Below are 16,076 nucleotides of genomic sequence, written 5' to 3'. Positions count from 1 at the left end.
TACGGAAGAAGGCTCAGTTTTATCCTTCAGCTGTCTGTTCCTCCAAGCATCCAAGCATCCAAGAGACGATGGCTAATGCACACACCTGAGAAGCCTGCCCTGTGGAAGCGGGGCTCGGGCAGTGCTGGGAGTCTTCTGTGGGTGGGGGAGACCACCTCATCCCTTCGCCAGTGCCCTGTGACTCTCACCCAGCCTCCTGCCAGCTCAAAGTCCTGTACCCCGACCCGCCACATGAGTCCTTGCTGGCCCTTGGCGGGCCCCTCTGCCTGGCACCCTCCCACCTCCACTCTCAAGAGGCAGAAGCAGCTCACACAAGACCATACAACTCGGCTGGTGCCCTCATTTAATCAGGCTGCTGCAAATAGTTGGCCAAAAGCAATAAGGGCATGACTGAGAGACTGTGGGAGTTTAATATAAAAAAATTAATAAAAAAAAAAAAAAAAAAGAAGGGAAGCAGAAAGGGTCTACCTTTTAATAGGGCTCTAATTACCCAACTCATAGGATCAGCCCAAATGAGATGGGAGTTTATTTCGGGGTGTTTTTTTTAATTATTGTTTTTTTTTATATATATATAAATTGCTGCTATGTGTTTTCTTTCCTCTGAGCAATTATGCAGCAAGTACGTAAAGAAGGGGAAAAAATATTAATTAAATATAAGGTAATTGTAGAGTTGGCCTGGAGAGAATGAGTCTGAACTCTGGACGATCACAGGCTACTAGGGTTTGAAGACTGCTCAGGGCCTCCCAGAAAAGAAAGAAATAAACATACAACCAACCACCAAGCAGATGCAGCAGACAGCAGGAAAAGAGCAGTGCACAGAAACGTCAGCAGGGCCAAGGGGCTGCAGGGCTCCAAATACCCAGAAATTAGCGAGGCTGCCCGTGGCTTAGGGCTCACTGCTAGAAAGAACCCCCGAGGGTTTATCCCATTGCGCTTCAAGAGAAGGACCAGTCCCTCCACCGGTGATCGCCAGTTAAGTCAATAGAGAAAAATGTAAAAGGAGGCTGAGAAGTAAAGGACTGCAGAGGACAAGCGTTCAGTTTGGACATGAGTCCAAAACCAGCCACAACTCTAGCCTGCGGGGCACTGACAGGCCCCGGGGGACACTCAAGCTCCTGATCTACGGGCCTGGCAAGGAGAAGCCTGAAGCCTCTGGCCTTCATACCACCCTGACCTCCAGACAAACCCAGGCAAGACCAGAAGAGTGAAAGGAAGCCATCGCGGGGTGCAGTGGGAAGGGAGCTGACGCGATAACAGTAGGTAACAGGACGGTGGCAGTGCTTCCCTGAATCAGCCCCAGCAGGGCTTGCGTCACCCTGGTCTTTCTAGAGCTCAGCCAAATCCAACTCCCCTTCTGCCTTGGGAACCTAGGAACGGGCTACAATTCAGGCCTGTTCACGCCAGCTAAGACCTCACATCACCTCCTCCCACTACTGCTGGAGGAGAGGGAAGAAAAGCAGGCCTGTGACACGAAGGCTGGGTGTACATCCTGCAGCTTGCTATCACCAAACAAAGGCAAAGCTCTCAAAGCCGGCCCTCCATGAAACTTATCAGGCTGCTACAGAACAGGTCTTACGACCCAACGACCAACCCAACGAACAGGATTTGCGGCAGGCCCTGCAATGCAAACCATAGAATGAAAATGGGGTGCGCTGGCAGGGACTGGGGCTCAGACAACCAGAGCAAAAGCACTTTGTGAAGAAAGCTACCTTCGGAACCTAGTCCCAACTCCGCCTCCAAAGGTTTCAGGCATCCCACTAGTTACTACTGGTCAGCAACAAACAAAGTGGTGCACCACCCCAAGGGGTGGATGCTTTCCCTTCCAGAAAAGACCAGGTTTTAGTAAGGAGACAGCTCACTAAATCCTGCAAGCCAGAGAAGAAGTCAGAAGTCAAAGGCCATTAAGTTAGTCTCCATATAATACCTACTTTTGAAGGGACACTGAAGGATGCAAAACTCCAGGATCATAGGTTTCTCCATACTCACACAGTATTTTAATTATTAGGAAATGATACTGTGTATCTTGGGTACTTACCAGAGGCTCTCGAGGCACCACATTTTCACCTCCTGGAGTAGAGCTTGGCTGCAAAGAAAAATAGAAACAAAAATAAGATCACAGTGCCACCCAATGGACATCAAAAAGCCACAGATGCTTCATTCTCCAGCAACACACACCAACACCTGTTCCTCCTATTTCCCACCAGCTTCTCAGACTGTACAGTGTTCTGCAGTGCCCTACCTGGAAAGAAGTAGCCCATGGAGTCTGAGTTAGCCAGTAAACGAGAACAGACTGCTTCTGGGTTCACTGCCACAGCATCTCAAGAAGACTAGGTTTAGCTTAAGAGGGCCCAAGATCAACAGCTGAGCAGCAAGGGCCGAGGACTATCATGAGATCCACAGAAATAGCAAATCCAGAGGAAAGGCTTTAAGAGAGAGCAAAACTTCCCTTTTGCCATCTTCCCGCCTTACAGGGAAGAGCAGAGCGAAAGTGGAGAACCAGATCCAGCCACAAGGGGGCCCCAGTGGCCCATACTCAGGATTTTCTCCCAGCATCTACTTGGAACCAGGAAGCGAAGAAACTCCGGACACGGTTCTTATTTATCACCTGTCACTGAGGACACCAATCCACAGGAGTAAAGAAAGCCAAGCTTGAATCAGTTTTGTAATTAAGCCAGTGCCAGGCTGACAGACCAAGCGGCAGGCAGGCAGCATGGGGTCTCAGCCTGGCTCTAGTCTGGGACCCTCTCCCCTCTCTGGATCTCACATTTGCCTCATGCTCACATTTACCTTCAACGCGGGGCCGATGGTCTAGCCAAATTTACAGAAAGGGAGAGACAGAGACAGACTCGGAGGAAACTCACAAATCTCCCAAAGAATAAAACAAGCAGTTTGAGAGTTATGATTAGTTTACTGTTACTGATGTTCAAGCCAATTTCCAATTGTCTACAGATAATATCCAGACAAGTGCAGCGAATCGGTGGGTCTCGGGAGCCAGCCGCCAGCCTCCATACTCGTTCAGATGGCAAGTGCCAGGCCTCCTCGGGGGGGAAAAAAACCACAGAAGGTGGGAGAGGAAAGAGTCCAGGCCACAGAGGGTCTCCAAAGATTTCCTCACAACCAACTGCCACTGTGCAGCTGGCACACAGCACAGTGGCAAGGACTCTGGCTGGGAGAAGGACTCTAGCTCCTCATCCAAAGTCCCGGGGCAAGGTCAGCCTGCATGAAACCAAGTAGAAAGTCTCCAGGAACCTGAGCACGCTTTCCCTTCCTCCTTCCCCCATCCCTGCTCGCAGCAGCGATAACCTGCATTTAGATCTACGTCCACCTGCCTCCCAGCCTCCTCTGGACTCAACAAGTCCCTTAACAGGATTCATAATCCTCTCCCTCTGCCACACGTGTCCTCTTCCAGTATTCCCTGCCTGAGCCAAGGGCACAACCTTCCACCAAAATATACAAACTGGAGTCCAAAAGGCCATTCTTGATAGCTTTCTCCACCACTCACCAGAGCTAACGCATTATCAAGTCCTGCCATATTCCTTCCTAAATATCCATGCAATCAGTCCATCCGCTTCTCTCTACTTCTACTGTCATCACTTGGGCCAAAGCTTCCAAAATCCCCTGCCTGGACCACTCCAATACCCTTCACATCAGTGCACCCACATCCACGCTGGCTCTCTTCTAATTCATTTCCCACGCTGCAGACGGACTATCGTTTCAAAACAGTAAGAATCAGATCTCACCGCCCCCCCGCCAACCACCCCAGGAAACAGCTACCAACAGCAGCCCTAATACAGAAAACCTTCTCTGTGTGACTGCCAAGGCCTCACATCCACTGCAACTCAGGTCTGTGTGACACACACTGCCCAGCTCTGCCCAACAGACACACGGGCCTTTGCACATGCTATCCCTGCCCGAGCCTCTGACAGTTCCACTTGGCTAAGTCACTTCCTTGGGGAAGCATTCTCTGACATCCACGACAGGGTGAAATCTCCCTATTCTATCCTAACACCATCCACCTCTCTTTCAAGGACTGAGAAGAAGTGCAATTTTACTTGTGTGATTATCTGACTGATGTCTGTGTCCCACACTAGATTATGAACTCCACAGGGGCAAAAACTGTCTGTGTGTGCTGCTCACTGCATCCCCGGGGCCCAGGGCAGTATGAGGCACAGATTAGGCCTTCCACAGATATTTGCTGAATGAACGAAAGGCAACAAAGAGTAGAATGGTTCTCACTCAACCGAATGGATTACAGAGTAAAGTTCATTATCTTCCTGAGGGCTTTCCTTCACTCCATTTGGCAAATATTAAGTGCTAACATTTATTTACCTCTTTCTTCATGTAATTCTACAATAAATGTATGAAATTATTGCTGATGAGGAAACAGAGGCAAAGGAGATAAATAAATAGCATGCCTGTGATGACCCAGCTAGCAACTGGTACTAAAGGGATTTGAACCATTCTACTTAAAATAATTGAGTTTTGGGGCACCTGGGGGGCTCAGTCGGTTGAGCGTGCGACTTCGGCTCAGGACATGATCTCGCGGTTCGTGAGTTCGACCCCCACGTTGGGCTCTGTGCGGACAGCTCAGAGCCTGGAGCCTGCTTCAGATTCTGTGTCTGTCTCTCTCTCTCTGTCTCTCTCTCTCTCTCTCTGCTCCTCCCCTGATCACACCCTGTCTCTCTCTCAAGAATAAATAAGGAAAAAAAATTTTTTTAAATAATAATTGAATTTTGGGGGCACCTGGGTGGCTCAGTTAAGTGTCTGGCTCTTTCTTGATTTCGATGCAGGCCACGATCTCACGGTTTTGTGAGTTCGAGCCCCGCATTGGGCTCCGCACTGGACATGGGGCCTACTTTAAAAAAAAAAAAAACTGGGGGCGGGGGGGGCGGGGGGGACGGGCCTGGGTGACTCAGTTGGTTCAGTGTCCTGACTCAATTTTGACTTTGGCTCAGGTCGTAATTTCACAGTTAGCAGTTTTGAGCCCCACATGGGTCTCGGCACTGACGGTGCAGAGAGAACCTGCTTGGGATTCTCTCTCTCTCTCCGCCCCTCCCTAGCATGCTAGCATGCACACACACTCTCTTCCTTTCTCTCAAACTAAATAAACTTAAAAATTTTTTAAATGTAAATTAAAGAAAATAAAATGATCGAGTTTTGTTTGGATCACATTTCGTTAAGCAACACTCTTAATGCTACCCCCACAAATAATAATGTGGGTTATTTGACTCGACAAAACTAACTCAAACAGCTTTAATATTTAGGAAACCTCATTCTGACTTAATCCACAGCTTTCTTCTTCCTAAAATACAAGGAATCACTATGAATCATGATCACTACGGAACTTCCCTTAAAATGAGTTCACCTCTTGACTAGCTAGCATTTGCCAGAGGGAAAACAGTATACGGTGCTAAGTCTCTTTCATCATATACCCTTTTGTACGTTTTTACACTGTGAGCCAAGGAAGCGTATTCCACTTAAACAATACATGAATGTTAAAATTTTTAAAAAGAAAGCTTCTCTCTCATTCTAACTCTCCAACACTCCCCTCTTCCTTCGGGGAACCACCACTGACGCTGGTTCCTTATAGATTCTTCCAGGCATTCAAAGCATTTAAGAACCCGGATGTGTGTGTGTGTGTGTGTACCCCTATCAAGGAGGCTGAATAGCAGCACTCTCCAAATTCCTCAAGTCTTGACCTCCAGAGCCTTCTGGGGTCTCAGCACACCAAAGCCAGGGCTCCAGGCTTAGTCTCAGAGCTGCAAGGAGGAGCAAGATTTCCCCACACCCTATTCCAACTCACAGTGGTACTGAGGTCTGTCAGACCTTATCAGTGAACTCACAGGGGGCTCCTCACCCGTCTAGGAATGGCCCAATACTGATTATATTCGAGATGATACTCCAGTTTGTGTTGAAATGTCTGCAGTCTACAACGGACCACCCCCCATTGCTCCTTCTCAACAGGTTCCTAAAGAGCACTGTTTCTTGGTAACCAAAATAGCCTTCATCCTTCCTACTCTCCGCATGGATTTCCTTGATAATACCACCCGAAATCCTTCACTGGGTTACTAGTTTACTATCTATCTAGTCCCACTAGATTTTTAACTCCTTAAAGGCAGGCACTTTACCATCTTACGGAAGGCTGATCTTCAGCACTTAAAATATCACCTGCACCCAATAAATACCTCAGGTTTTTTTCTTTTAATTTAAGACACGAAAACAAAGGAACCACTTCATATACATGCGCACAGAAGAAGCAAGCAGAGGACCACAGCAGGACACGTGGCCACTCCTGAAACATTTCACCTGCAACTTAACACAAACCTGGCCTACTCCCAGGGTGCAATGCTGTGGTCCAGGGATTCTCAACCCCAGGGCAGAAACACCCCCCACACACCCCAGAGAGGAATTTGAAAATGTGTGGAGGTGGGGCACCTGGGTGGCTCGGTCGGTTGAGTGTCCAACTCTTGGTTTCGGGTCAGGTCATGATCCCAGCGTCATGGGGTCGAACCCCATGCCGCGCTCTGTGCTGAGCGTGAAGCCTGCTTGGGATTCATTCTCTCCCTCTCTCTCTCTCTCCCTCCCCCTCTCCCCAGTTTGTGGGTATGCTCTCTCTCTTAAACACACATTCACTCTCACACACACACACACACACACACACACACACACCCTGTAGAGGTGGTTCCGGTTGTCTCAGTGACCAGGGAATCTCACTGGCATTTAGAAGGCAGGGGCCTGGGAGGCTTTGTGTCCAGCAGTGCATGAAGAACTGTCCCATTCAAGCACCAGCAGGACCCCCGGAGATTCCAGACCATTGTGCTTCCTCTTGCTGATGGGGAGCACAGACACTCACCTTTAACGTGCGGCTCTAGGTGTCCCTTCAAAGAAGAGCAAAGGTCTGAGCGGCCGTCTGCCTGTCAGAAGCTCAGTCCCCCCGCACATGCAGGTCCATCAGTCTCACGAGCCCAGCTCTTAGGAGAGCCCAGCACTCCTCAAACACCTACCCCCGCACCGACCCCCTTTCAGTGGTCAAATCTATTTTCTGGCTTGAGACAAATCCCTACAAATTAAATTCCACCTTGATCCTGGAAATCTTGACAGGGTGGTCTTGACTTTAAAAATAATAATAACATGGGGCACCTGGGTGGCTCAGTCGGTTAGGCGACCAACTTCGGCTCAGGTCACGATCTCACAGTTTGTGAGTTCGAGCCCCGCGTCGGGCTCTGTGCTGACAGCTCGGAGCCTGGAGCCTGCTTCGGATTCTGTGTCTCCCCCTCTCTCTACCCCTCCCCTGCTCACGCTCTGTGTCTCCCCGCCTCTCAATAATAAATGTTAAAAAAATAATAATAATAAATAATAATAACAGGCTGAGAAATCACCAGCTGAGTCCCCCTGCAAAGGTATAAGAAGCAGGCTCTAAGGCAATGAATACACAGGCAGGATGCTTAGGGGCCAGAATGCAGATGGCAGGAAGGGAAGATGAGCAAAAGGCTAAGACTGTTTTAAAAAACCAACGGACAAAAAAAGACCACAGTGGCAGACAGAAGTGCTCCCGGTTTGAAAGGCACAAAGGTGCTCTCACTCCTGCTGCCCAGGCACTGACCTCCCCCAGCCAGAAGGTGTGCCAAGTGCTGACCTTGAGGCACAGCAAAGACCAACTGCACACGCAGCTCAGGTCTGAGCAACTGGCAGAACATCCAGGTCTAGGTGTGCCCATGCCACACCTGCCAAGTGGCTGCGTAACTCTAGATATGTCCTAGGCCAGTCTGGCCTACAGTTCTTTGCAGAGAAGAATAAGTAAGGTTCAGTTCAAGAAATATCTTGTGAGCGGCACTGGCACAGAGGCAAGTGCGTGAACGACGGCACTAAAGACCGCGTGACTGCGGGTATACCGCTCAGCCTCTGAACCCCAGTTTCCTCATCCGTGGAAATGATGGGAATGATACCACCACCTCACATTCAGGATCAGATGAGATAAAAGAAGTTATATCCTGTTACTCCTCTGCTCAAAATCAACCAATAGACTTCTGCTCTGTCTGTGATGGAGTAATTGAGACCAGACTTAACCTCCCACTGGTTACAAAAACTAAACAAAATAAATGACACCACCGTTTGTAGACATTAGACTGCAGTGATTCCTGATAGATCAGAAATGAATGATATGAGCCCCTAAGAACACCCTGGCTTTCTTCCGGGAGGCATGTTTCAGACCAAGAAGCCGGGGTGGGGGGGGGAGGGCATGCAGTGGTCCCCACCAGAACATGGCAGTCTCTTGCTGAGTTGAGGAAACAGAGATAGGGTTCAGGGAGGCTAAGGCAGCTGAAAGTTAGAGGGCAGAGTTCCAGAGAGGAGAGGCGCATGCAGAAAGAGAGATCCAGAAATCTGCAAAGGGATTCCCTTACGACTTCGCTGAATATGAAAATGTGTGCACGCGCAGAGTGAACCTCCACAAGGCTCAGGAAGAGCGATGAAGAAGCAGAGTGGGCTGAACGGCTCCCAGAGCCCCCGTAGACCTCACAGGTCACAGGCACCGGACTGGCGTGTCCTCACTGCTCCGTCAGGGCACTCAGGACAGACCTGGAAGGGCCATATCCTGGTGGGGAGAGGGCAGATTATCCCTAGGGTAAAGGCCACCCTAGATCCACCCTTACAAAGCCTAAAAACAGGACTTGATGGGAGCACCTGGCTGCAGGTAGAGCACGTGACTCTTGGCCTTAGGGTTGTGAGTTCGAGCCCCATGTTGGATGTAGAGATTACTTAAAATCTTAAAAAAAAAACAGGACTTGACAGAATCAAAATGAACAAAAGTAACTTAACTATCCACCAGAATAAATCTCAACATGCTTTAAAGTATGACCACAAAATCCAGATCCTCAACAATGTAATATTCGCAGCACCCAGCATCTGATCAATAGTCTCACCAGATGTCCAGAAGCAGGAAAGTGTGATGCACAATAATAAGAAAAAGTAGAAGAAGGGGCGCCTGGGTGGCTCAGTCGGTTAAGCATCCGACTTCAGCTCAGGTCATGATCTCGCAGTTCATGAGTTCAAGCCTCTCTGAGCTGTCAGCACAGAGCTGGAAGCCTGCTTCCAATTCTGTGTCTCCCTCTAACTCTGCCCTTACCCTCTCACACTGTCTCTCTCTCTCTTTCTCTAAATTAAATAAACATTTTTTAAAAAGTAAAAAATAAATAAATAAAAGGAATAATTTGCAGAAATGAAAACATTAAGACAGGTGTTATAACTTTATTCAAGAATTTAATGCAATTTTTTTATTTTATCTTATTTATTTCAGAGAGAGAAAGAGGGAGCGTGAGTGGGGGAGAGGGGTAGAGAGAGAAAGAGGGAATCTTAAGGAGGATCCACACTCAACGTAGAGTGCATCACAGGGTTTGATCCCATGACCCTGGGATCATAACCTGAACCAAAATCAAGACTGGGACATTCAACCAACTGAGACACCCAGACATCCCTAATGCAATTTTTAAAATACATATACTGAGTCATTATGTTGTATGCCTGAAACTAATCTAATGTATGTCAATCATACCTCAATAAAAAGAAAACTGAAAGGAAAACAGGATCACAGTAGGGAGAGAAATATATCACATAAAAAGAAAATAGGACTTCTAGATGTAACTATAATATCAGAAATAAAAATTCCACTGAATGGGAGTGACAGCAGATTAGATACTATACAAGAAAAGGTAAGTGCACTTGAAAACACAGTGACAAAAACTGACCAAAATGAAGGACAAAGGTAAAAAAAAGAAAAATATTTGAAGAAATAATGGCTGAAATTTTTCAAAGTTTGATGAAACTCCCAAATCCAAGAAGCTCAACAAACCCGAAGCAAAAAAACACACACGCATGCTAAGGTTCTATACAATGAAATTGCTAAAAACCCTCAGGGCGCCTGGATTAAGCATCCTACTTCAGCTCAGGTCATGATCTCATGGTTCATGGGTTCGAACCCCTCGTCAGGCTCTGTGCTGACAGCTCAGAGCCTGGAGCCTGCTTCCGATTTTGTGTCTCCCTCTCTGCCCCTCACCCATTTGTGCTCTGTCTCTCTCTCTCTCTCTCTCAAAAGTAAATAAACACTAAAAAAATTTTTTAATAAAATAAAAACCCATGAAAAGGGGGAAATCTTATAAGCAGCCAGAAAAAAAGAGATCACCTACAGATATTAACCAAGATTAAGAATGACCTCAGGTTTCTGATCAGAAGCCACACAAGCCAAATAAAAACTACAATGATGGGGTGCCTGGGTGGCTCCGTCAGTTGAGCATCTGACTCTTGATTTTGGCTCAGGTCATGATCCCAGGGTTGTGGGATCAAGCCCTGTGTCAGGGGTTCTGCACTGAGCATGGAGCCTGCTTAAGATTCTCTCTCTCCCTCTGCCCCTCTGTCCCACTTGTATTCTCTCTCTAAAATAAAAAATAAAGAAATAATTTTTAAAATTAATAATACAAAAAAAAAGAAAAACTACAATGACCTCATATCTTTACATTGCCCACAGGTGGGGATGCCTAGGTGGCTCAGCCGGTTAAGAATCCGACTTCAGGGGCACCTGGGTGGCTTGGTCGGTTAAGCGTCCGACTTCAGTTCAGGTCATGATCTTGTGGTCCGTGAGTTCAAGCCCCGCATCGGGCTCTGTGCTGACTGTTCAGAGCCCGGAGCCTGTTTCAGATTCTGTGTCTCCCTCTCTCTCTGCCCCTCCCCTGTTCATGCTCTGTCTCTCTCTGTCTCAAAAATAAATAAATATTAAATGCTTAAAAAAAAAAGAATCCGACTTCAGCTCAGGTCATGATCTCATGGTTTGTGGGATCAAGCCCCACGTTGAGCTCTGCACTGACAGCTTGGAGCCTGCTTGGGATTCTCTCCCTCCCCCTCTCTCTCTGCCCCTCCCTCCCTCCCTCCCTCCCTCTCTCTCTCTCTCTCTCAAAAACAAATAAACAGTTTTTTTAAAAAAGAATTTAAAATGCCTACGGGGGGAAAACTGTCAACCTAGAATTCCATATCCAGTGAAATTATCTTTTTTTTTTTTTTTTAAGTTTAAAACTTAACCTGCAGGGGAGCGGGAGGGGCAGAGAGAGGGAGAGAGAGAGAACCCCAAGCAGGCTCTGTGCTGTCACCATGGAGCCCAAATGGGGGACTCAAACTCACGAACCATGAGATATGACTTGAGCTGAAATCAACAATCAGACACTTAACGCTTAACTGAGTCACCCAGGTGCCCCATCCAGTAAAAATATCTTTCAAAAATAAATACAAAATAAAATGTGCTCAGTTCAGCAGTGCATACACTAAAACTGAAACAATACAGAGATTAGCACGGCCCCTGCCCAGAGATGACATGAAAATTTGGGAAGTGTTCCATGTTTTTTGTAATGTGTAGAATTGTTGAATCACTATACTGTGCACCTGAAACACTATACTGCATGTTACCTATACTTGAATTAAAATTTAAAACAATAAAATTTTAAAAATACAAAATAAAAGCTTTTTAAGAGGGGGAAAAAAAAGCCAGAAGAAATTGTATACCCATACCACAAGAATGCTAAAAGAAACCCCGTAAGCATAAGAAAACCAATACCAGATGAAAACTGGATGCACAAAAGAATGACAGAAATGGTAAATATGCTGGTAAATGGCAAAGATATCTTAAATATATTTATTTTATATTATTCATTTCTACTATTTTTTTAAATTTTAAAAAGATAACTTAAAATGCCCTGCAGGGTAGGGGCACCTGGGTGGCTCAGGTGGTTAAGCGTCCGACTTCGGCTCAGGTCATGCTCTCACGGTTCGTAAGTTCCAACCCTGAGTCAGGCTCTGTGCTGACAGCTCGGAGCGTGGACTCTGCTTCAGAGTCTGTGTCTCCCTCTCTCCCTGCCCCTCCCCCACTTACGCTCTGTCTCTCTGTCTCTCCAAAGTGCACTGCAGGGTTGATGCCACAAGTCCAAGTAAAATCTAGGACACTAATAGTATTAACAGACTAACAGACGACAGAAGCATACTGTTGGTACAGTTCTTACGTTCCTTGTGAATTGGTAAATCATTTGAAAGCAAGCTCTGGCAACCTTAAGTAACATATGGTAAACCTCACGCCAATTACTGACCAAAAAAAAATAGAGATACAGCTAACGCAATAGTAGAGATCAAATGAAATCCTTAAAAAATAATTCAATCTAGGACGCCTGGCTGTCTCAGTAGGTAAAAGCATGCGACTCTTGATCTCTGGGTCGTGGGTTCGAGCCCCGTATCGGGTGTAGAGATTACTCAAAAATAAAATCTTTAAAAAAATGTTTTTTAGGGGCACCTGGGTGGCTCAGTCAGTTAAGCATTCAACTTTGGCTCAGGTCATGATCTCACAGTCTGTGGGTTCAAGCCCGGCATCAGGCTCTGAGCTGTCAGCATTCTGTTCTGCTTCGGATTCTGTGTCTCCCTCTCTCTGACCCTCCCCCGTTCATGCTCTGTCTCTCTCTGTCTCAAAAATAAATAAACATTAAAACAAATTTTTTTTTAATGTTTTTTAATTCAATCCAAGACAAGATAACAGGGATCAAAGAACAGATAAGGGACGCCTGGGTGGCTCAGTCAGTTAAGCATCTGACTTCGGCCTAGGTCATGATCTCAAGATTCGTGAGTTTGAGCCCTGTGTTGGGTTCTGTGCAGACAGCACGGAGCCTGGAGCCTGCTTCAGATTCTGTGTCTCCCTCTCTCTGCCCCTCCCCCACTCGCTCTCACTCTCTCTCTCAAAAAATAAAAAACACTTAAAAACTTTTAAAAAAAGAACAGATGGAAAAAATTGTGAGACGGTAGAGTTAAACCCAACCATATTTATATTTACCTCAAGTATAAATGGAACACTCCAAATAGAAGGCAGAGACGGTCAGACTTTGTGGGGAAAAAGCAAGACCCAGCTGTATGCTGTCTAGGAGAAAACCACTTTTAGCAAAAACAAACATAGGTGAAAGGCCAAAGGACAGAAGGCACCTCATGCAAACACTAGTCACAAGGAAGCTGCAGGAGCAATAAATCTCAGACAACTTCAAAATAGCAGATATTACCAAACAGAAACAGGGACAGTTCAAAAATAAAGGAGTCGCTCAAGAAGACATCATAATCCTGAGTAAGTATGCATACAGTAACGAAGTTTCAAATACACGAAGTAAATCAGACAGAATTAAAAAGCTATAAATAGACAAATCCACAATTAACAGTTGGAGACTTTAATAATCCGCTCTCCTTAATCAAAAAGTCCGTAAGGGTACAGAAGACCTAAATGACACTATCAACCAACTTGGCCTAATTAACATTAGTAGAATGCTCCATCCAACAACTGCAGAATATTCATTATTTTCAAGTTCACAAGGAAAATTCGCCAAGACAGACCATAAAACAAATCTCAAATTTAAAAGAGTTGAAATCATACAGAGTATGCTCTCTGACCATGAGATTAAACTAGAAATCAACAATAGAAAAAAAAATCTGGAAAAAATCCCAAATGTTTGGAAATTAAACAGACTTCTAAATAATCTATGGGAGAAAGAAGAAATTACGGGGGAAGTAAGAAAATATTCCGAATATTCTGAACTGTACAAAAATGAAACCACGACACAATCTAAATTTGTGGAATGCAACTAAAGCAGTGTTGGGAAGGAAATCTAATGTTTTTAGTAGTGTACTAACTTTAGAAAATGTGCTAGAAAAATAAGAGCAAATGAAACCCAAAACAGAAGGAAAGAAATAGGGGCACCTGGGTGGCTCAGCTGGTTAAGCATGGGACTCGTGATTTCAGCTCAGGTCATGATCCCAGGGTCATGGGAATGAGCCCCACTTGGGCTCCATGCTGGGCGTGGAGACTGCTTAGGATTCTCTCTCCCCCTCTCTCTGCCTCTCACCCCTGTGCGCAAACGCTCTCTCTCTCTCAAAAATAAACGTAAAAAAAAAAAAAAGATTCTCTCTCTCTCTCTGCTCCTCCCCTACTCTCATGCGTGCATGCGCTCTCTCTAAAATAAACATATGAATAAATAAATAAATAAACAAATAAATAAATAAAATTACAGTCAATGAAATATAAGCTGGTTTTTTTGGAAGAATATTAAGATTGATAGCCTTTATCTAAACCAATCAATAAAAAATACAGAAGACACTAATTTACAGTATTATAAATGAAATCAGGAAAAGCACTGTGTATCTATAGATACTTAAAAGATAATAAGGGAGGGGTGCCTGGGTGGCTCAGTCAGTTGAGCCCCAACCCTTGATTTTTGGCTCAGGTCATGATCTCACAGTCTTTGAGATCAAGCCCCACGTGGGGCTCTGTGCCGACAGTGTAAAGCCTGCTTGGGATTCTCTCTCGTGCTCTCTCTGCTCCTGCCTCTGCTCACATGTGCACTCACTCTCGCTCTCTCAAAATAAACTTTAAAAAAGAATAAATTTATAACATAATTTAAAATATTTAATTAAAAAGAAATTACATATGTAATGAAAATTAAAAAAGAAAATTGTACGCCCAGGTGGCTTCACCGGTGAATTCTCTTAAACATTTAAGGAAAAATAATGCCAACCTTATACGAACTATTTCAGAAAATAGAAAAAAAGGTAAAATTCTCCAACTCATTCTATGAAGCCAATATGACCTTGATACCAAAACTAGACAAAGATTTCACAGACACACACAAAAGAAAACTATAAATCAATATCTCTCTTAAATATAAATGAAGAAACCCTTAAGAAAATACTGACAAACCTGGGAATGCAAGCTGGTGCAGCCACTCTGGGAAACAGTATGGAGGTTCCTCAAAAAATTAAAAATCAAACTACCCTACGACCCAGCAATTGCACTACTAGGTATTTATCCAAGGAATACAGGTGCGCTCTTTCGAAGGGGCACATGCACCCCCATGTTTATAGCAGTGCTGTCAACAATAGCCAAAGTATGGAAAGAGCCCAAATGTCCATCGATGGATGAATGGGTAAAGAAGATGTGGTACAGATACACAATGGAGTACTACTCGTCAATCAAAAAGAATGACATCTTGCATTTGCAACTACGTGGATGGAAATGGAGGGTATTATGCTAAGTGAAATTAGTCAGAAAAAGACAAATATCATATGGCTTCACTCACATGAGGAGTTTAAGAGACAAAACAGATGAACATAAGGGAAGGGAAACAAAAATAATATAGAAACAGGGAGGGGGCAAAGCATAAGAGACTCATAAATATGGCAAACAAACAGAGGGTTACTGGAGGGGGTGTGGGCTAAATGGGTAAGGGGCGCTAAGGAATCTACTCCTGAAATCATTGTTGCACTATATCCTAACTAATTTGGATGTAAATTTAAAAAAGGAAAATTAAAAAAAGAAAGAAAACACTGACAAACCAAATCCAGTAATATATAGAAAGGATAATACATCATAACCAAGTGGAATTTATCCAATAAATAGAAAATGAATTTAACATTTGAAAAATCAATCAACATGAATTACCATATTAATAAAAAAAAATAGGATCAACAGATAGCAAAAAGAATACTTGGTAACAGTCAAAACACATAATTTTTTCAAAAACACTCAACAAATTAAATATAAAGTTGAATCTCCTCCACTTGAAAAAGAGCACCTTCAAATAAAACTTATAGCTTGGGGCGCCTGGCTGGTTCAGTTGGTTAAGTGTCTGACTCTTGATTTCCGCTCAAGTCATGAGTGGGATCGAGCCCTGAATGAGGGCTCTGCACTGACAGAGGAGAATCTGCTTGGGATTCTCTTTCTCCCTCTCTCTGCCCCTCCCCTGCTTGAGCTTTCTCTCTCAAAATAAATAAATAAACTTTAAAAAAGAAAAGAAGTTAAAAAATAACTTATACTTCATATCATATTTAAATGTGAAGACTGAATATATTTTCCCCTAAGATCAAGAATAAAGCAAGAATGTCTATTCTCAATATTCCTCTCAACATTGTATAAGAACTCCTAGAGAGCATATAAATTGAAAAGCAGTATGTAAAGCTGTCTTCATTTGCAGATGACAGGATCATCTACAGATGTGAGAAATCACACAGAATCTACC

At 44.7% G+C, this 16,076-nt stretch overlaps 1 protein-coding gene and 1 non-coding gene across 2 annotated transcripts in view; one reads left to right on the top strand and one right to left on the bottom strand.

Annotated features, from left to right (window-relative positions):
• The window catches only part of PEX14 (peroxisomal biogenesis factor 14), a 143,707-nt gene that overhangs the window by 118,818 nt on the left and 8,813 nt on the right, over nucleotides 1-16,076 (bottom strand). Inside the window, exon 2 of the mRNA XM_042954228.1 lies at nucleotides 2,036-2,083. Coding sequence (XP_042810162.1) covers nucleotides 2,036-2,083 — 48 coding nt within the window. The remainder of the gene's footprint in view (nucleotides 1-2,035; nucleotides 2,084-16,076) is intronic.
• Nucleotides 11,283-11,386, top strand: LOC122228968. Its single transcript, XR_006206850.1, has one exon. It is a non-coding gene; the product is annotated as a U6 spliceosomal RNA (small nuclear RNA).

The sequence above is a fragment of the Panthera leo genome, chromosome C1 (genome assembly GCF_018350215.1).
Source record: "Panthera leo isolate Ple1 chromosome C1, P.leo_Ple1_pat1.1, whole genome shotgun sequence".
Classification (NCBI taxonomy): Eukaryota; Metazoa; Chordata; class Mammalia; order Carnivora; family Felidae; genus Panthera; species Panthera leo.
Note: the sequence above shows the minus strand (reverse complement) of the source record. Positions and strands in the feature narration are given on the sequence as shown.